Below are 21426 nucleotides of genomic sequence, written 5' to 3'. Positions count from 1 at the left end.
TTTTGAAAAGATATACACATGTTACAACATAGTTTGGACATTTTAGTGTCTCATTTATGACACTTTAGTTTAACATGGTGTAATTAATGTTTTTGTAACATTGAAACAACTGTCACTACTGGATCAAGCAAGTAAAAAAAAAATGAAATACAAAGAACAGCATTATTCTAACATTTTGCATTCGACCATATGTCAGATGAATTAGGCCAAATTCACCACACTGCAGGTTAAAATACGTTATGATTAAAAAAAAAAAAGATGACATTATCTGCACTTGAAAATATGAAATATACAGAATATTCATAGTTCATCTATTTGTGTAATTTAGTGTTAAAACTGCACTATGTAAGTTTAGAGAATTGGTGACCACTCTGGTGGAAATATTTGCATGCACAATGTACAGAAGATCATTTCGTAACGTGGGCTGTGCCATGTTCCATTTGCCAGAGCAGATTTTTATGATTATAAGCATGTTCATGTTGAACTAGAATTCAAAACTCGTTAATGGAAATGTCTTCCATGTTATGAAATTAGGTTTGTTTCTAAAGAACTCATTTTCAGGAAGCAAACAAAAGAACATATCATTTCAAACTGAAAAGAATGACAACAAAATATAAACTCTGGCCTCCATTTTCTTACTTGCTCCATGATTCAAATCATTCCATATTTAGGGATGCCTTACTTTTCCATTCACTAATTTCAGAGCTGTATATATAGCACTGTGAGACAGGCCCAGCTTATGATAATCAGGTAACCAGCCCATGGACGTTGACATTAAATGTGTGTGTGTGATGATAAAACGAAATGATGCCTGACATTGTCTGAAAAACTCCCATCAAATCCAACTGAACTCGAGTTCTAAATAAATATTTCAGGCTTTACAGAGTGAATCACAGCAGTAGAAGCACACTGTATTGTAGAAATGCCACTTCTTTCTCTTTTAAAAAACTTACATAGTGTGGCTTTACATTTGTGGTTGCAAAGAATAACCATAGGCAATGTTGGCAGGTTTATCTCATATTTTTTCACCACTACTGTCATCGCTATAAGTGATATAAAACAAACCAAAGAAGACACTGCTCATTTCAGGCAAACAAACAGCAGGCAACTCTCTGCACTCACATCTCTCAAACACATCTGCTCTGGATAATAACATTCAACAAAACGTCAAAATCATGCAAAACACATACCTGCTACTTATGTACATCCGTTACATGTGTTTTAAACTGCCAAGACATTGACAAGCTCTGACCAAGAGTCTATTAAAAACAAAACGGTGATAATAATATATTTTAATCACAGTTAAACATTTCAGGACCCAGCTTTGAAATGAAATGTATATTTAACATACAGGTTTCTTGATGACACTGATGTACATTTAAGATAATGTAACCAGTTTAAGCATTATTATAGTTTTGAATGAGTTTCATTAGTTTGTAATTGTTTTTAACGAGGGTTCTTTGTTTAGCAGCCCCTAAAGAAAGAAATCCCAAACATAGAAACTAGACACAGCACAGGTCAGTAATAATACATACATCTGCAAAGACAGCATGGATCTGTTTAAGAAATCCTCTGAGATTAAACAATCAAATTATTAGGCAAGACATTGTCGTAAGTGATTTCTCACAGATATGGCATCGGATAAATGCACAGATGGGTAAAAAAATATATATACATAATAAAACAACACAAAAAATGAATCATGCTCAATCAAAACAAAGACTATAACAATGATTTACTAATATGGTTGTTTTATTGAAAAAATTAAGCAAACTCAAATAATGGATTGGAATGGAAAATATTTTGTATTGAAAAAAAAAAGTAATATAATGTTTTGTCTTTGTATAGATATAAATGCTGTAAAAAATAAATACAATATAATAATAATAAAAAGTAAGGTTAGGTTGAATTGAGGTTTAAATCACCAGCGTCACAGCCACTTTATGACAGTTACAGTGCAACTCTATGACATTCAGTCATTCTGAGCTCCACAATTCACTTAATCAGACTCTTAACTTTCTTTTATGGCCATGTTTCTTCTACACTGTTAATGAGCCAATGTTCTGTCAGTAATGAGTACTCTCCAAACACTTCCTTTATGACTGTTGCCTTGCCTCAACGTAATTACATAAGACCTGATGGTGCTACAGAGAATTTATGATAGGGCCATCATTTTTATAAATTAATGAAAATTGGTGTGTGTGTGTGTTCCCATTAAATACATAAAACATACCAGGTAAGTAACAACAAAATGTTCATGAGTGAATATGTTTTCAAATGCAGGGTCAGAAATGTTTATTTTCTTGTGTGTTTCTAAAGCTGAAAAATGTTTTCATGCATCAAAACCTTCATGGAAAAAGTAATGTACAAACACACAGTTAGAAACTGAATCCAAAATATGAGAAAATGTTTTATGAATATAATAAGTTGCGTGCATATATTGTCCAATATATTCAAAATTACTCAAATTTTATCATACATTGTGCAATATATGCTATTATATATATATATATGTATATATACACAGTCTTTTGACATAGTACAGTACATTCCTAATATTTTGGATATTTTTCTTGATATTACTCTTTTGTAAAACAAACAAAAAGAATATTTTCTTTAGGTAATTAAATAGTTCTATATCTTTTACAAAGCACCATAGTTGACAAAAATTGCCCAGATAAATGTATTGTAAATACTTGATGAGCACATATTTGAACTGAACTACGTGACCTATTGTGAACATCTGTAATCTAAACTGGTATTGCCACTTGCCACGCAGTAGCATTTCTAGGTTTGTAACTGTTATCTAATCAGACAAGTTACCTTAATTATAAATGGAACAACAATTACGGATAACAAATTTCAGCTTTTTGCAAAGACTGAAAATCCTTCTAACAGTGTAAAAAGTAGCATGATCTATAAACAGAATCGCAAACAATAAACGTTTCTCTCAGTACAGCATATCTATAAGCTTCAAATGCTGTGGAACTAGTTGACAGTCAATCCCCTGACCAAGGCAAAGTGAAATCTCCCATAGGATTTTCCTTTATCATCATCATGCCTACACACGGACACACTGTAAATGCGCTGGTGCGTATGCACATAAGCACAACATACATCAGAGAACTTCCTGCATTTAACAAAGTGCAATCACAACAAAAGAAAACTGCATCCACGCAACTTTCCAGCAGGCAGATTTCCTTACTTAAACTCAGCCTGAGGTACATGCCTGCTCCTGTACATCCAAAATGTTCTCACTGTAGCTAAAAATGTAAATGCAAGTTGGTGATCACATTCAGCACCCAGATGTAAGTCAAGTATGAACAAGGAAATCCTTAACGCTAAAGTGCATTTTGATGGACATTAAAGAATGGCCCTCAAGATGCCACAGCAGACATTGGAAGGCTGACTCATAATAGACGTTGGATGATGTTGAAATCCTATTAAACATCAAATACTGTGGTGTTAAGGTGAAGAGCAGCAGCCATGTCTGCTGGAAGATCAACTTAGCGAAACTGAGTAACTTCAAGAGATTACAGTCTGAAGACTCCATAAGGTCTATAGCACCGGAAGTAGGCTGTTGAAAATGCCTGTGTTGTACTGATTGGCCATTGGGAGGGGCTTGATCATGAACCAACGCAATCAATTTGCAAACCCAAACAGATTAATGCTCACCCTAGCTTAACATTGGAGTTCCGTTTAGATGGCTGGAGTAGCAGCAAACCATTCAGCCAAGCTACGCCCTTATCAGCTTTCCTGCAGGTCCAGTGTTATTCAAAAACATACCCACAAGTTGAGCACCACCCTGACCACCACCAGCAGCATCCCCCTTCCTACACTGGCCACCAAAGTGAATGTACATGAGCCCAGATATGTCTGTCCTGACAGTGAGAATACATATTAACCGGTAGAAAAGAAGCACCCTTGGATGACAGATACACATTAAAAAACTTTGGCCACATGAGGAAAGCCTAGTCATCTCACAGGCATTTCCCCTAAGGTCTGTCCAGAGGAGACAGACCGGCGCTGGGGTGCTGCTTCTACTCGCAGCCAAGATAAACCAGGAAACAAAAGGCTACAAAAATGGCCCACGAAGGCAGTTGGTTTACTTTTTAATAAACTAAACAAAAATGAGAAACGAAATGGAGGCAAGCACACAGGAGCCCTATTAAGGCTTAAATATGCCTGTCTAAGACTAAAGGGGAGTATGTTATATAGATGAAAAAAATACTACAGTACAATATGGCACAAAATCCTATCCTCCTCACAGTACAGTACACTTATTAGTTTTATTGATTAAGGAAGCTGTAGTATTTTTGGCATTACTATAGTTTGTTTTGAATAGGAGCTTGTCAAATTAACAGAAGCTAAATGAGCATCAGCTTAAAACATTACATCACAGTGATTACCAAGATTTTGCTCCAATGCAAAAACTTACTTTCAGAAATTAAGCTCAGAATATGCACACACATGGCCACAGCAGTTTCTGGTCATAGAGAAGAAATCTGTGTGCAGCTCTGGGCAACCATTTTGTTCCCTTTTCAGTATCATTTCACCACTGACAGCAATACACATGAATCGTTGTGCTTTGAAAAAAGTAAGGCCCTCCGCCAAAACTGGAAATACTGATCATTCCACCTTCCAGGAGAAGCAAAGGAAGAATCCTATACTGTATGTGAATGGAACAGACCAAAAGCACTGCACAAACACACAATGCTTATTATGTACCTTTTATACACAATACCATCATGGGTATAACAGTCATGACCTGAAACATCTACACTCACGCCAAAACCCTAACATGCAACAGTTCTCAGAAATGGAATGAAATGTTTGTAAATATCTGGAGATTATTGAACATTAGTCTGTACAGCAGTGTTGAGCTGAGGAGTCTCAGGCGACTCTGAGGTATATTTGGTCTACGTGTGAGAACCCTGTGTTCTACGGAGACAGAGTGAGACTACTGGCAGAATGGAATTACAGCAGGAATGTGAGGAGTCATGACAGCTGTAAACTATACTGATGAACTAAATGCTGACCTGCTGCCGACTCTGCAGGAAAATGTACCCACCCCCCCAAAAAAAGGAAAAAAATGATACAATACTGAAGGACCCTCCAGTAAATGTTTAAAAAGGACCAATTTTTCATTTGAGGTAATCTTGCACTGGAGCAAAACCTTGGAACACTACCAACTGACAATATCCCGTGACAAAAGAAGAGAGAGGGGAAAAAAAGAAAGTAAAAAAAAAAGACAGTGGAGTGGGACGTGAGGTGTGGATACGGAGTGTGGCTGGCTGAGCCGAGGTGCCAGGATTACTCAGTGCAGGATCAGTGGGCTTTGGGAAGAGTGTGGCCTGGTCTGTTGGCCCTCACAGGAGAGTGGCGTGGTCCGGATCTGCTGTGTCCATACTGGCCAAAATGGCCTTCTGGTCTTCTGATGGAGGGCGACGGTACAGCAGAGCAGAGAAGCGGGTGTACGGGTCCTGTCTGGTTAACTTCCTCTTCTTCTTACGGAGGTAGAGAGCTTCTTCTGGTGGGAGGACCTGAGAGGTGTGGTGCTGCTGGGTCTGAGAGGGCGGCACACCTGCAGCCAGTGAGGAAACATGAATCACAGATTATGAGGACAGACAAGGAATGTGGGTTAAGGATGTGTAGCGCGTTGTACGTCATTCAGAAAGAAAAGAAAGAATCTTTGAAGTGACATTGGAGTGCAACACAACAAATACATGATCTTGAAATTAATCTCATGTCCTTTTGAATGTTTATGAGAAATGTCTCGTTTCCAAGAAATCTCTGTTAAAAGTCTCAGTTTAGCATTTGGTTAAAGTCACATGCCGTGACAACACTGGGTTCTGGGGGCACAGCTAAAAGCAACGTGAAACAGCAGTGAGACTTCACATTTAACCCATTTATAGCAATGAACACCCACATACACCCAAACAGAACGATGGGCAGACAGCCACAGTGCCTAGGGAAGAAAAGTAGTGCCAGGGAGAACAGAACACCCATTTATGTGAATCGTCTGTGTTTGTCTTAGACACAACACCAGAGGGTATTGTTTTAGGGCACCAGGCACAAAATATGTAAATTTTTCCTTTCCCAAAGACTTTAATCCATCGCAGTTAGTTGAGATTTACAACACTACAGGAGCTATTTTCCTTACAAAAGTGAGTTTTAAATTCATATTACTTACTAATATAGTACTTCTCTAATAGGAAATAGTTGTACTTGAACAACTAAGCCCTTTAAATAATTGTACACTCTTCATAACCTTCATGTTGGTACTGCATCCTGAGGTGCTTTCTGAGGATGTTCATACACAGCACTCCACACAAACACAGGATAAGCAGGGCAGCCATCTTACACAAATAGATAAAGCCAACCACAGCCCTAAGAATGCTTAATTACATATCTGAAAGTCCATGATTGTGATGATTTAGAGATTTGCTTTTAGGTGTTTTTAGTTGATCTACTAGTTGTGAAGCCACACTGGAGAGTTTAAGAGATTTAAGACATACAAAGCAATCAACAAAAGTGAAGCCAGAAGTGCTGGTGTTGGAGAAGGGCTCCCAAGAAGGCGGTTCAGTAACACAACACTAACTACTCACACCTCAGTGCTGTGCTGTTTGCTGCTTGGAAAGATTCAGTTGATGTATACAGACTATTTGACTGAGATCTGCAAAACAGGGTGGGTCTGGTCAAATTAAGAAGGCAACAAAGTTCTAAAAAAGGGAAAGAGAGGGGTCATAACTGCAGCATGTAATCTGCATTCGTCATTTAGCATTACATACACCTGCCACTGCACACCGCTGATAAAAAAATAGTAAGAAGACTCACCAATTTTCCTTCTGGTCTTTGAGTTGTTATTGTTGACTGCAACCTTTTTGACTTTTTTGACTCGTTGATATCTCAGTGCTTCTATCCTCTCAGACCCTGCAGGGCCACTTGGCATACCTCGACGTTTTCTGCGAAAACGACAAAGAGAGGCAAAGCTATCACACAGAGGAAGAGCTGTCCCATGGCCTACTATTGATAAAACACTGGCCACATATGGCTTGGCCCAATCCAATCTCAAGTTACTGTAGTGAGTGCCAAGCTATAGGCGTACCAGATTACCTACAGACCAGTCCAAGACATCCACACTGTCAGAATCGGGCAGCTTGTTCAGCATGACAATTATGGAGCAAAAAGTGATTTGAGTGGAAAGAGAGGTATACGCAAAGCTACAAAGGTATGTGTCTTTCTGCATAGTCAGAACAATGAAAGATAAATCAGTAGCTTGAAAGTGTTAGAAATTTTGAAATTTGAGCTTGAGATTACTGTAGAAAATAAATTGGACTTTAAAGAGGCATACCTTAGTAGAGGAACATATTATGTATCTGTTTAGAGAGAAATTTGAAGAAATTACTGAATGGCATAGAAAGTAAGGTTACTAAGATATAGAAATTGTATGCTATTAATAGCAGTAAAAGTATGCATTGTCAAACATTTAGATTGTATTCACAGTCTTCCCATCCAAATACAATATGGAGGCACTAAAAATGGCAGCCCACATACTCTGCCACACACGCACGCACACACACTCGGCTCTGACGAGGCACGGTAAAACAAGGAAAAGAGCATTATAGTGGGGCCGTCCGTCTGCTGGGGCTGCAGAGAGAGATTAAAAGCCATTAGTAGAGGGGGGAAATCACAGCTGAGCGACAAAGCATTGTCAAAAATGTGTTCATAGACATGAATACTGTCTACAATGGGCTTCACCATGCTGACAGGGGGAGAGATGGCGGGAGGGGAAAATGGCTACTTGGGAACAGTCACATAATGAAAAATAAAACAAAGCACTCGGACAACAGATGTAACAAGAATTTAATCAGATATTTGTTCGTTTTTCAACTGAAGAGCAATATTTAGCGATGGCATGCATGGAATTTTGCACATGGAACAGAACTTTAAAGGGGAATACTCTGAAAAGCACTTCACTGGGCCGGAGATGTAAATTAAAAGGGACAGCTGTTTGGTGCCCAGAGCAAGTAGTATTTTCCCCATTACAAAGAAAAGTGCATGAGCTCTTTTGATAAAATCCTTTTTTTTAACATGGTAGTGTTCTGCAGTCCAAACTTATACATGCAGTTCAGTGCAAACATGTGCTTTGGTATTTTTGTATTTAGACTCACATCAGTGCTACAGAAAGGCTATTCTTTAAAGTGTACATTGTGTAAAATTGTCCTTGTACAAAGCACTTACACAAAATAAATTACAATATGCAACTCAGTCTCATGCTTGAAAAGTGCAGAAGGTAAAACTGCTGCTTTCCTACTTTGATCCTAAGCATTAGCTATTCATGCTCTTACACTGGTTAAAGTGTAATCAACTGCACAACTACGTTACTGAGAAAATAGTTCATTGTAAACATAGGCGTCATTGTGAATATTTATATTATTCTTTTAATAGCTTTGTTCGTTAAAGAGGTTCCTCAAAACGCACCCCTGCAAAAAAGTGCTCACCGTCCAAAATGTGTGTCCCATCTTTCAGTAATTCTTCCCAAACAGCCTTTAAAGCATGAGGTTGTGTTGACCACATGATATATGCCAGATTTCCTAATCAGGAATAACTAGAAAATTCCCATATGCATATCAAAAGAAGAATGCATATAGTACTCAAGACTGCAGAACTTAAATGCATGGCTGCCTATAAAATAAACAAAAGAGAAAAAAACTGCAGGTTTGTGCAAGAAACTAAATAAATCAAGATCCACAAACTTGTATTCCCCTTTAAAGAACAAGGTGAATAAAAGCCCCACCTGCTGCCCCCCCCCTTTCAGACATGGATCCAACCCTTACCTATTGCGGTGTAGAGGACCTGGTCACAACAACGCTGCCCAGATAGCTGAGATCAATCAAAAACAAAGCAGGTAAGACTCCAGGAGTCATCAAGAATGACCAACTGCCCCTAATTGAGATGATGACGACATTGCAACAGATGAGAGCGGACAGTCCCTGCAACACGATTCGCCCAACAAGCCTCCCCCCTGGCAGTCAGAGCTGGGGTGACCTGGGTGATGGGGGATGGGAGAAAGGGGGAGTGTGGGAGAGGCAATCATGCGGTCAGATTATTAAGGAAAAGGAGAGGAGCCCTGTGCCCGCTGTGCTGGACACGACTAAATCAACCTCCATTTCATACATACTGTAAGTCATCCTAAAAAGCCTGGAGTTAGTCAAAGCAGGGCTTCATTTTAACTGCGTTTTGAATGGTCAATTGGGATGCACATGTTGGGTTCCTCCTGTTGGGTGAAAGGCAGGGTAAAGCATGACACAGAATGGAAAGGCTGGGGTCCAGTGGTGGTGTCCCTCTGATTCCAGGCTTTTAAGGGGCTTTGGTTCTGCATTTTAAATGAACTTAAAATTGCATTTCTCCAGACACTTAGCCCCAAAGGTCTGTCAACATATCTGTGAAGCAAATAATCCATCCTGCCTTGGGCTGCTTTATTTGCTCCTAATATTGCAACTCAATGAACCTTCCTTGGTTTTGGCTCTTAGACAAGTGTCTTTAAGTGCTTCACAGACCTTATGAATGAAATTTGATGTCTGACATGAAAAGCAGCATTAGTGAGACTGAGAGCTACATTGCTGTAAAGCACAAATCATCTATGTAGGAAATGATTTTGAATGGTTTGAAAAATGTAAGGCATTTAGGGCAGTTTAGCAAAGAGCAGATGAATTTCAATGCAAATATTTTAGCATACATTGCTAAATCTGCTGTGTGTTCCTAGGAATGTTTTTTTTTCTTCAGTATATGAGAGTAAATATACATCTTTTAGTTGTATACACTCTCAGAAAAACTGTCACTGTGGCAGTACCCTCAAGGGTACAAATTTAGTACTTTTGGACAGGAAACATAATTGTACCATTTTCTGTGTTAAGTGCAGATTGCATTGAAGTTGTGTTGATTTATTAAGCCCTGGTATATCTCCTGGACTAATATTTTGTATTTCTAACTTACATAGTTCTATACTGAAAGCTTACAAATATTTACCTCTCCTTCAGGAGAAGGAAGTCTAATGTTGGACTTTTAAATCACTGTTGTGTCTTTAAAGGTACATAGGCACTGTCTGTACAGTGAACAGCAATGTACCCATATAGGTTCTTTTTTTTTCTGCCAGTGTATATCAAAATTGCTATGCTTGTTTATAATACTGCACTGAGGCCTCAAGGAAGACAAATATGTTAAGACTCTGGGCAGATGGTACATTAGCCATTTGATTTGTTTCCTGTAAGTCCATTGCACCTACCCTGAAGCTGATAACTGGGGCGGAGAGGGTTCTGATGGAAGGATCTCCTCCTCAGTCCTCCTGTGGGTTGGCATCTGCCCAAAAACGTTGCTGCTTTCCATGGGGGGTGATGGGGACTGGGATGGATAGCTTGTGGCTGAGGAGGCAAAGGCCATGTGGGAGCGGTAGCTAGGACTCGCCCTTCGGCTGCCCTGGCCTTGCGCAGGAGAGGAAGAGGGTGAGGACCTCCTGGAGAAGGCGACGGAAGATGGGGGCTGCAGAGTGATTTCAGACATCTCAGGAGGGATGGGTGGCTGGACAATGCTAGGACGGGGCCTAGGACGCACTACAATCTCTGGTGAGCCCTCGTGAGAGCTAATGGGGCTCTGAGTGAGAGGTGAGAGGCGGGAGGGCTGGAGAACCACCATGCTGGGTTCCATCCTACGGGGCTGCCTGGGGCTGAGCCTGGGAGTGAGCTCATACCAACGTGTATCCAGGCTTCCAAAGGAGCTAGGGCCAACCATATGAGACGCTGGGTCAGGGTAAGGCAATACTGGCACACCCATACCGTGGCTTGTGTGTCTTAGCTGCCCTAGACTCTGTGCCTCTTGCATAGGTAAACGCTTGGCTGGAAGGCCCTGAGGCTTGACTTTGCTGGGAGACTTGCCTGGCCGACTTTTTGGGACCTCCAGCTGCAGGATACCAGGGTAGGAGGGTAAGTGAATGGAGGCAGGTGGGAGAGCACTAGGAGGCAGGACAAGTGGAGGAGGAAGAGGAGGTTCCCGGTGAAATTGCAAAGGGTGATGAGGGGGGAAGATGAAGTGAGGACCTTCAAGGGTGGCAAAGGAGAATTCAGGTCGTTGCCAGATATCTGGGGAACGGGAGGATGGGTGTGCCAAAGGAAGGGCGCAGCCAGAGACTGCATAGTGTTGAATCTCTCCCTCACCAATCTCTTCCGGTATCGTGGGATGACCAAAAGGACCTTCAAAGTGGTAAGGGGGTGAAGACATGACCGAGCTAAGTGGGCTGGTGTCTGGCATATAGAAAGGAGGCGGAGGCTCAGGTTCTCCAGGACTGCCTAAATAGCCGTAGAACTGGCCATGGGAAAAGGCTCGAAAATGAGGAGCACCACGTATCTGCCCTGTTGCCTGAAGCCGACTGCTCTCCATGATGGTCATACCTTCCATGGGCCTCTGAAAGCGGGGGCTATAGGCTGGCGGCTGTAAGTAAGACTCCTGGCTGGAAGAGATGGGCGAGATCTGATGGGTTCTGAGAGCGGCCATCATAGGAGGCATGGGTCCTGGATCATCGTTCTCTTCATCAGACTGTCGAAATTCAGGGTAGAGATCTGATTCTTCCACAAATGGGAAGCCCTCGATACGTCTGGGCTTGACAGGTGTCTCTGCCTCTGTGGGATCCATGACAAAGCGACCATCTGGACCACGGCTGATCAGCTCAATAGGTGTAGTAGCCTCAGCTTCATGCTTGGAGACACTGTATTTCTTACTTATTATTGCTCTTTTTGTCTTCTTGTACAAGGACAGCTCCTTCTCCTTGGCAGGACTTTGTGGAAACTTCTTAGTTCGTGAGCCATCCTCGGGAGACTCAGATGGTGGTCCCAGGGAACGGACACTCTCTGGACTCATCTTTCCTGACGATGACCTGAAAAAGACAAGAAACGGATTTGTAGCAGAACTGTAGATAGAATTAATAAAACTAACATCTGAACAGGCTTTTTAGTACGTGAAATTCTTGGATTTGCTTAGATGAGAACATTCACCCAAATTTTTATTTGAAAACAAATAAACAACAAAAAAGGAACCAATATAGCTAGAGTTCATCAGTGTTTTAGGTAACCTGTCTGTACTGCATGACAAATATCATTGTACACATAAAGTACATGTAAAGTTGTGAACATTCACCTATCCTTGTTCTGCCAGGAAATATAATTGTTACTATTTAAAAAAATGGAAGGTCTGTGGCCTCCTGCAAGTTTTCAAACACTCAGTCTTGCTTTAAATTTATGGTTTTCATGGTCTGCTATTCTGAATGTGCATGTATTTATTTATATGTTTATTATACATATAAATCAATGTGGATGAATGCATTTTTAAAACGCTGTTAGTCCCTTTCCTCAAGTGAATTTTAGCTGGTTAACACAAGTTGAAATCTGTTCATCTAAAATTGCACTTAATGTGATGTCTGGACTTGTTTTACAGGTTCATAACAGATTTGTCACACATATAGTCCTAGTTGTGTCATTTAAGAATCTAGTGTATTTGCCTCCTTCAGAGCCCATAAATGTTTACTTAACAATAATAAATGCTATTTAACCTTCCATGAAAATCTCGATAAATCATGATAAATGTTTTATCATGTTGTTGCTAAGATATTCTGTGGCCAAGTACTGATAGCTATAGGTTTATATGCTTTCGTTGTGACTGTTGTGCCTTATTTTTCCTTCCTTTAGAAAGTGTTTTGAATAAGCATCAGAAACAAGCACACATGGGGCTGTGTCCGCCACAATATTTAAAAAGAACACAATCCGATTCTGGGCTGCTTATATTTATTTGACCAAATGAGACAAAATCCAGAAAACAAGAGCGAGAATCTGGAGATTTTCAGAGCCATAGTATTTTCATGTTTAGCAGTAGTGACATAAAACACACTGTCGCTGAAGATGTAGTTTCTGCTGAATCACTACAGCCTTTACATGCGCTTAAATGGCTGCAGTGATGGAGCTGGGTTTCCATGGCAACTGCCTCATGATGACCAACTCTGGAGGCAGTGATGTCATCCCTGCTTCAAGAGACAATATAATGCACCAAACAGGAGGATTCCTACTCGCCCAGTCAGGGATATGTTTACACACAACAAAGAAACAAAGCACAGATGCAAATTTTTACCACTGCTCAATAGCTACAAATAAGCATTTATAGCAAATAGCTTTTCGGCATGAACAACTATGGCTTTCACTAATCTCGTCCTTTATGCAGGTTAAAAATGCAGTACACCCCACTGCTCTTCTCAGCCTGAAGGTCGATGCAGTTGATTTGATGATATGTTAGAAGCAGACGTAGCCAGTGAAACCACCTTTTAACATATTAATGAAGTCATTTGCACATCCAAGAAACACAGCACAATACACCTAACACTGGAATACTTCAGAGATGTACTTCAGGTACACTCATATGACTCAAATCAGGGCTGTATTTATTGTGAGGTTAAACAAATCTGGATACAACAGAGACCAGTTTCTACAACTTAAAAATAAGTTGTTAAAAATACATTAAAAGCCACTAAGTACTTTATAACAGTGAAGACAACAATGTTTTATTTACCTACAAAATACCATATACCCTTTTATAATAATGAGTCTGATTCTCATTATAATGAATATGACTGGCATCATCAAAATAATGACTTGATGTCAATGATTATGGGAGGCAAATTCTTAAAACTTTATATAAAAGTCTTTTGAAACTTTGGTGCTATGACTGCCATAGAACACTGAACGTCTCCTGCCCTCTGAAATTCCCTCAGACTGCTTGACCTTATTTGTGTAAAGAACTGAACCATAGGAGAATACTGACAAAAATGTCTGATCAGGACATTCAAAGGGGACCCACTTGAATTCACCCAAACGTCTTCAGACCAAACACACTGCTGTTGTTTCAGTTTAAATGGTAAGAAACATTTTAACAATGTAAATTCAGCTGCAAAGGACACTAAACAGCACCTGTTGAACAAAGTCACATCCACTTATGATGTACTTCACCAAGTGTAAATAATTTGTGGCACAGAGAAGTCACTCGTTCCACTATGCTAACCAATAACAATACCTTAACAAAAAAAGACAGCAAAACAAGAATGAATAGCTGTAAAAATTGAGGATTCAGATGCAGTGCTGTACACAGCTGTGCAGAGTGGTCACGCTCGGGTGTGCAGGGGTGTGTTGGTCACAAAGAGGCGATTCAGAGGAGGCTTAGCATCAAAAGCGAAAAATCTGAAATGAAGACCGTGAGGTGAAGATTAAAACATGAGACACAGCTTTTAACTAAATATAGAATACCTGTATATAGTTTATGATTAAGTGGCAGGCAGAGGTGGGTAGCGTAACATAAACTTAAACACTACTTAATTGATTATCTCATAATTATACCTTTTCTCACAGAATATTTGGCTTCTTGAAAGAGCTGGGTATTATTTTTTAAAAACTCATTTTATATAGAGTTTACTTTTCATTAGCTAATTAGTTTAATTACATACTGAACATATAAGAAATAAACATAAATAAATGTTAAGGAATGTAGCTGTCAGCGAAAACACTAACTATCTTCTTTAACAAAACTACGTGTCACAATAATTACAAACAAATACGTAACTGAAGCATGTTGCCATTTAGATTGAAGTCTTCTTGAGTGTTCATGAACCCTTAAGTGGTCATCTATGGTCACCACAAAGGCCAATTATTATTATTATTATTATTATTATTATTATTATTATTATTATTATTTTAAATGAACATGATAAATAATACAGTGTACACAAATTAAATGGCATAGCAGTGTACAGATCTTCATAAATGAGATACACACACTTGAAAATGCCCATAGTAGGGCAATAATTACAATGTTTTTTTGAAAACAAGTGGAGCTGCAGTTAATCTGCCTGGAAAAAAAACATGTGTTTTGTGACTTGCAAATCCTAAATTAGTGTCACTATTACAAAAAAAATGTAAATCTTGTTTTTTGTTATTACCAAATTATTACCCACCTCTAGCTCCAAGCTAAAATGATGGAAATGAAGACAGAATGATGTAGATTCCAGATGACGCCTCAGGCTTTCAAAATATCTAAAAGTTGTAAATATACAGCCCGAAAAATTTGACTTTTCTGAAAGTCACCTGCAGTATTTCCACACATGCAAAAGCTCTGTTTTAAGTAGCCACTGTTGGGTGTTTAATATGTGGTCCTGATCACCGTTTGAGTCACAGTGGTATTATATAATCTAAGTGTATTTTTAGCTTGCTCAAGGACATCCACTGTGTAAAGTTTCTAAGAAGATGCGTCAGATGAAGAAGCAGCAGGCCAGTCTGTGAGTCAGTGTCAAAGGTCAGTAAGGTGTGTGCTGAACCTGCTCTGGGCAGGCTCAGAAAGACAAAGCAATTTAATTATATCCCCTTCAACACTTAATGTTAATATAGAACACATTAAAACAGATGCACGTAGACTGTGTGTATATGTTATTAACTAATTTTACTCACTCATATATATATATATATATATAATCAAATATATCATATATTAGTTATATATTTATTGAGATTCCCTGTGGAAGACTGTCCAGGCGCTTGGAATGGCTATCTGCCACTCCATGTATCTGTACTCACTGCCCTGGATTTATTAAAAGCAGAGACAAAATTTCATTTTGATTTACAGTAGCATTATGTACCTTGTTGGTGGTTACAACATAGCTCTGTTTTGAGGAGCACAAACAAAGAACACTGAGCTAATCAGGAGAAAATACCACCACATAGAGTTCACACATTTAAAATGACACAATTTATCAAATGTATTTAGTTTGCATCATGGTAAAATGAGCTTTTCTGCTTTGTGGGAATGCAAACCTGTCTGACAGCATTTTAACTACACAACAGGTTTCTGCAAATGTATGTTCAAATAAATATGATAAATAACCTTTATACACTAAACTATGTTAGGCTTCACAACACTCTCCACTAAATGTATCATTATTTATTGTTTATTGTATATCTAGGTATTGTCACCAATCTAATGCTACATGATGTATCATCCTCCACTGTCCAACACTGGATAGGGACCTCAAGAGGACCATAGCAGACCAGACAGGTTTAGCCGGGGATAATTCTCAGCACAGTAGTGTTACTGTAGATTTACTTCCTGTCAACTCTATCACCCCAGGCCCAATGGACTATGACTTCTGCAGCAGAGTCTGGCACAAATTAGATATATGTTAAATATTCAGTTTGAGGACCATCTGCTTCAGCATCTAAGGAATGTTCATGCTAAAAATGAGTGCTTGATTAAGTCCCCTTGAATGATTAAGCTTAATTTACTCAAGTGAACTCACAGGGACAGGTTTTTTATCAAGTTTCATCTGCCTTTTACACCAGCCACACGTTTGCATTAAGGTTTTAAACCACGTGTTGTTAAGAGATAACCTTTTGCAATGCAGTGGTTAGACAGAGGCACAAGCCTTGAGCTCAGACTGAGAGAAAATGGATGATTCTTTAAACCCTAGATGGGTGCGTTGTACATTTTGATATTCCCACAAAATGCATGTGCAGTCCATGTTACAGTTTCACTGTTGTACAATAACACCCCAGAAGAATGTTTTGGCCAAACAGAACATTTATTACCTCCTCTATCTCTTAATCACTTAACATTAATGTTTGTCTCAATCCATGAGAGCTCTATTAATCCCTTGGCTCATTTAGACTCCATGGGAATGCTGTTTGTAGGAAAATCTTTGCACTGTTTGTGTGGTCATATGCTAACCACACACTAGAAGATTTTGAAAAGGCTAAAGAAATATAAAGAAAACTACTTTTACTTTTAGTCACACACTGAGGTTTTGTTTTTTATTGAAACGTCAAGATGAGAAAAGTTTCGTCTGACACCTAGCCCCACCACCTTAATCCCAAGAGAGTGGAGAGTGCCTAGCAAAATTGGAAATTTGTCTCTGACATAGAAATAACTTGAAAAGTTGTCTGGTATACAGTAAGGCTGACACTAGTACAATTAATGGCCCTGAGCAGTAATTTCTAGTCATATTATACAGGTATTGCTCATGCCCATATTCACAAAATGGTGTGCTTTGTCATTAGTGACTTCTCTGGCTGATTGGCTCTTTCCACAGGAAAGTGTGATTTTAAACAGACATATCTACAACCCTGTTTAGAGTTAGTGACTTTCCCTGAAAATGTCTCTAAACTGACAAACATTACATAAACCATCTGCTGTGCTGAGAATGATCCAATACTCAACTGGTATGTTGATACAATTGCACCAATACTATGGTAGTCATTTTTGCTTTACAAAGAGATTGAATTGTCCAGCTCTAGTCAGTATTTATAAACCTACTTGTACCTCACACAAAGTGTACAATGGCATCTCAAAGTGTCAGCTACACTATGAATAATATGAATGTGAATCTGGTTTTAAAAAAAAAAAAAAACAATCAGAGCAAGGTATGACTCCATTTCCACAGGCTCCTATTGTCATCATATAAGGCTGTAGGATCTGTCAATGTCTTCGCCTGTAAATAAATCACTACATCAAGCCAGAATGGGGATTCCATGATGAACAAACAATCTTAAGCTGCATTGCCCTCTGCTGGACACGCATAACTGCAGGCTGCTTAGAACTAGATATATGAATGACAGGCAAAGGTGGAAAAAGACTAGGGTCTCCCATGAGCACAGCAGGGGGTGAGCAGGGGTCCACAGCCCACCACAACAATCAGGCCCAGCAGCGCACATTTACAGCAAAATCCCCACTGCTGAGTTAACACGTGAAGTGTTCATTTGTACTCTTTAAAATAAAGGTGCCAAACAGGTACATTTTGAGCAGACATTCATATCCTGGGCCCTGTAGGCCCACTACCCTTCACAATTATAATACTTTCACTGCTCCAAACACACCTGATCCAACTATTAAAACATTTAAAATCCTGTATTGAGCGGAATCATTCAAGCTTTTTCCTGCATTGCAAGAAAACAAGGTAAGTTACAAGTACATTTTTGTACGTTAAGATACAAGCAATGTAAATGTAAGCTAGACCATGCAACAAAGGTCTTCAGGTTCAGTTGTGTTCCTTAAAAAACATTTTCCCAAGATAAAAGGCTCATGTTTGTCCCTTTATTATAACCTACCATTTTGAGAAGAGCAGGTAAAGCAATAAAATCTGTAAATCTTAAAAAAAATTACACTGCAATGGAATAAAGGTTCCGAAGATGTACCCTTGAGGGTACCACCACAGTGACATGAGAGGTACCAACCCAAAGCAGGAAACATGTAAGAACCTTTATTTTAAAGAGTGAGAATTTAAATGAACACTGTGCATGATAACTCAATGCTGGGGGTTTCACTGTTTCGGAGCATTCGGCCAAGCCAGAGCACACTGCTGCAGGAGGTACAGGCACTCACTGAGGACTTGAAGTTGGGGGCTTGTAGCTGCTCCCATTCTTCCCCTCCCAGAATGGCTCTATACCAGGCAAAGGGGTTAGAGGAGTCCTGCGGTGGAAAACATAACAGAAAAAGGAGGAAAAAGGAAAGGGGGCAGGGGAGGATGAGGGCCATCAGTGAGCTTCAATTTCCACAAAAACCAAAAGAGCAGGAGGCAATGCGTGACAGAAAAAAAAGGAGAGTGAAAAGAGAGAAAGATCTAAAAGACACACATATTTTGAATAATTCTAGATTTATTAATACATTTAAACTATGAATTATAAATTAAATTTTTAAGTGCCCCAGCTGATATTGCTACTGGCAGCACACGCAGAGTAGTCTGAGCTGAGAGCTGCTTTTGATATCTACACTCGAGTCAGAGAACTTGAACTTCCAGCATAAGAAATGGAAGGCCAAATAAACTAATATGAAAAAGAGGGAGATATCTGTACTACAGCTTAAAACTGAGGGGCAAAGTTTTCAGGATATTGGAATGTTTCATTCCAAAAGACATTATACTCCACTTTTGACAACAGTCAAAAATAAATATGAGTACTATCAAAGCTATTACTACCATGATTTATACCACTATTTTTAGAGAAATAAACATGTGATGTTCATTATCAGATATCATTCAAATACATGCGCATCTAAAATTATTACAAATGAATGTTAAGGTTTTTGAACAACCGAAATGAAGCTCTTCTGTTTTAGAACACTGTAAATGAAAAAAAAATATTCTTGAGCAGGAATGTTCTAGAACAGTGGAATAGAGAGGAACAGCAGGAATGGAGTGCAAGATAAGTGTGAATAGAGGGTCAATCTAGAACAGTGTAAACAGAGAATATCTTTCTAGAACAGGAAAATAGATGTGAACATGTGAATGGAGGAGGACATTCTAAATGAGTGTGAATAGAGAGGAATATTCTAGAACAGTGTAAATGGAGGAGGGCATTCTGGATGAGTGTGAAGAGAAAGAGGATTATTCTAGATGAGTGTGAATAGAGAGGAACATTCTAGAAAAACTTGAATGGAGAGCATCCTTCAAGATCAGTGTGAATATAGAGGGACAATCTAGAACAGTGTGAAAAGGGAAGATCTTTCTAGAACAGGAAAATAGATGTGAACATGTGAATGGAGGAGGACATTCTAGATGAGTGTGAATAGAGAGGAACATTCTAGAAAAACGTGAATGGAGGAGGACATTCAAGATGAGTGTGAATAGAGAGGAACATTCTAGAAAACCATGAATGGAGGAGGACATTCTAGATGAGTGTGAATATAGAAGAACATTCTAGAAAAACGTGAATGGAGGAGGACATTCTAGATGAGTGTGAATATAGAAGAACATTCTAGAAAAATGCGAATGGAGGAGGACATTCTAGATGAGTGTGAATATAGAAGAACATTCTAGAAAAACGTGAATGGAGGAGGACATTCTAGATGAGTGTGAATATAGAAGAACATTCTAGAAAAATGTGAATGGAGGAGGACATTCTAGATGAGTGTGAATAGAGAGGAACATTCTAGTACAGCAGGTAAAGAGAACAATCTACAAACCCCATACCCAAACAAGTTGGGATTCTGTGCAAATGTAAATAAAACAAAATGCAATGATATGCAAATCAATAAATTGTATATTTACTAGAAAAATTGTAAAAAAAACTGTTGTATGTTTTACATTGTACATTTTAAATGCTGAAAGTGTGTAAGTTTATTGTTTTTATGAAAAATATTTGCCCATTTTAATTTGATGCCTGTAACACATTCCAAAAATGCTCAGATGGGGCCATGTTTACCACAGTTCAGGGCCTCCATTACATATTTTTTTGTTTTATTGTTTTTTGTTTCATAATGCACCAGTTGTTTTCAGTGGGTGACAGGTCTGGAAAAGTTTAGCACTCTGACTTTTTTACTAAGAGCCATCCTGTTGTAATCCATGAAGAATGTGGACTGGCCTTGTCTTAGTAAAACAAATGCCTTGCCAGAAAAAGACATTGTCTTACTCTATAAATTGTATATATTGTTAAGCATTAATGATGCCTTCACAGATGTGCAATTCACCCATGTCATGTGAATAATACACCCTCATAACGTATCACAGATTTTTGCTTTTGAACTGTGCACTCTTTACATGGTGCTTCTCCTCTGTAGCCTGTAGAAAGTGTCTCCCATAATTTCATAAAATAATTTCAAATTTTGATTTGTCAGACCACAAGACACACTTCTCCACACTTCATCTTAAATGCGCTTGGGCTCAGATAAGGTGGCATCATTTCTGGATCCTGTTTGCATATGGTTTCTTCTCTGCTTTTGTTTTGAGTTATGAGTTTTAACCTGCATTTGTGGATGCAGTGACGAAACCTGTTCACAGACACTGGTTTAGGGAGGTGTTTCTGAGCCCATGCAGGGATTTCCACTACAGAATTGTGTCTGTTTTTAACGGTGTGCCACCTGAGGGCCCAAAGATTACAGACCACAAATATTGGTTTTGGGCCTTGTCCCTTGTCTACAGAAATGTCTCTGAATATTTTAATGTTATTATGCACTGCAGCTGAAGAAATCCCTACATTCTTTGCTATTTGAAGTTGAGAAACAGGATTCTTGATTTTTTTTATTTGCCTTTACAGTTTTTCAGAGGAGGAATCCCTCTCAATCTTTACTTCAAGACCTCTCCAAGATGCTTATTTTAAACCCAGCCAGCTCACTGACCTATTGCCATATATCTCATTTATTTTATTGTAATATATAAATAATTTGCACATTTTATTATGGTTTAACTGACATTTTGGCACAGCGTTTCATTTAGGTTTGTAGAACAATGTGAATTGTTGAATGTGCCATAACAGTGTGAACAGAGAAGAGCATCCAAAACCAGTGATTGGATGAGAAGGTTACAGACCATTGTGCATGGAGAAAGATACACTACAACAGTGCAAATTAAGGAAGACA

The 21426-nt window shown here is 39.0% G+C and overlaps 1 protein-coding gene across 2 annotated transcripts in view; it reads right to left on the bottom strand.

Annotated features, from left to right (window-relative positions):
- Nucleotides 1-2621: 2621 nt before the first annotated feature.
- Nucleotides 2622-21426, bottom strand: part of igsf9bb (immunoglobulin superfamily, member 9Bb) — a 133485-nt gene continuing 114680 nt past the window's right edge. The window contains exons 18-21 of one of the 2 annotated variants that reach the window (XM_066645711.1): nucleotides 18457-18543; nucleotides 10289-11929; nucleotides 6838-6965; nucleotides 2622-5584 (exon numbers count right to left, since the gene is read on the bottom strand). In XM_066645711.1, coding sequence (XP_066501808.1) covers nucleotides 5370-5584; nucleotides 6838-6965; nucleotides 10289-11929; nucleotides 18457-18543 — 2071 coding nt within the window. In that variant the 3' untranslated portion in view covers nucleotides 2622-5369. The remainder of the gene's footprint in view (nucleotides 5585-6837; nucleotides 6966-10288; nucleotides 11930-18456; nucleotides 18544-21426) is intronic. The other variant, XM_066645713.1, reaches the window with a different exon arrangement.

Source organism: Hoplias malabaricus, chromosome 15 (genome assembly GCF_029633855.1).
Source record: "Hoplias malabaricus isolate fHopMal1 chromosome 15, fHopMal1.hap1, whole genome shotgun sequence".
In the NCBI taxonomy this organism is placed as follows: Eukaryota; Metazoa; Chordata; class Actinopteri; order Characiformes; family Erythrinidae; genus Hoplias; species Hoplias malabaricus.
This window is presented reverse-complemented; position numbering and strand designations above follow the sequence as displayed.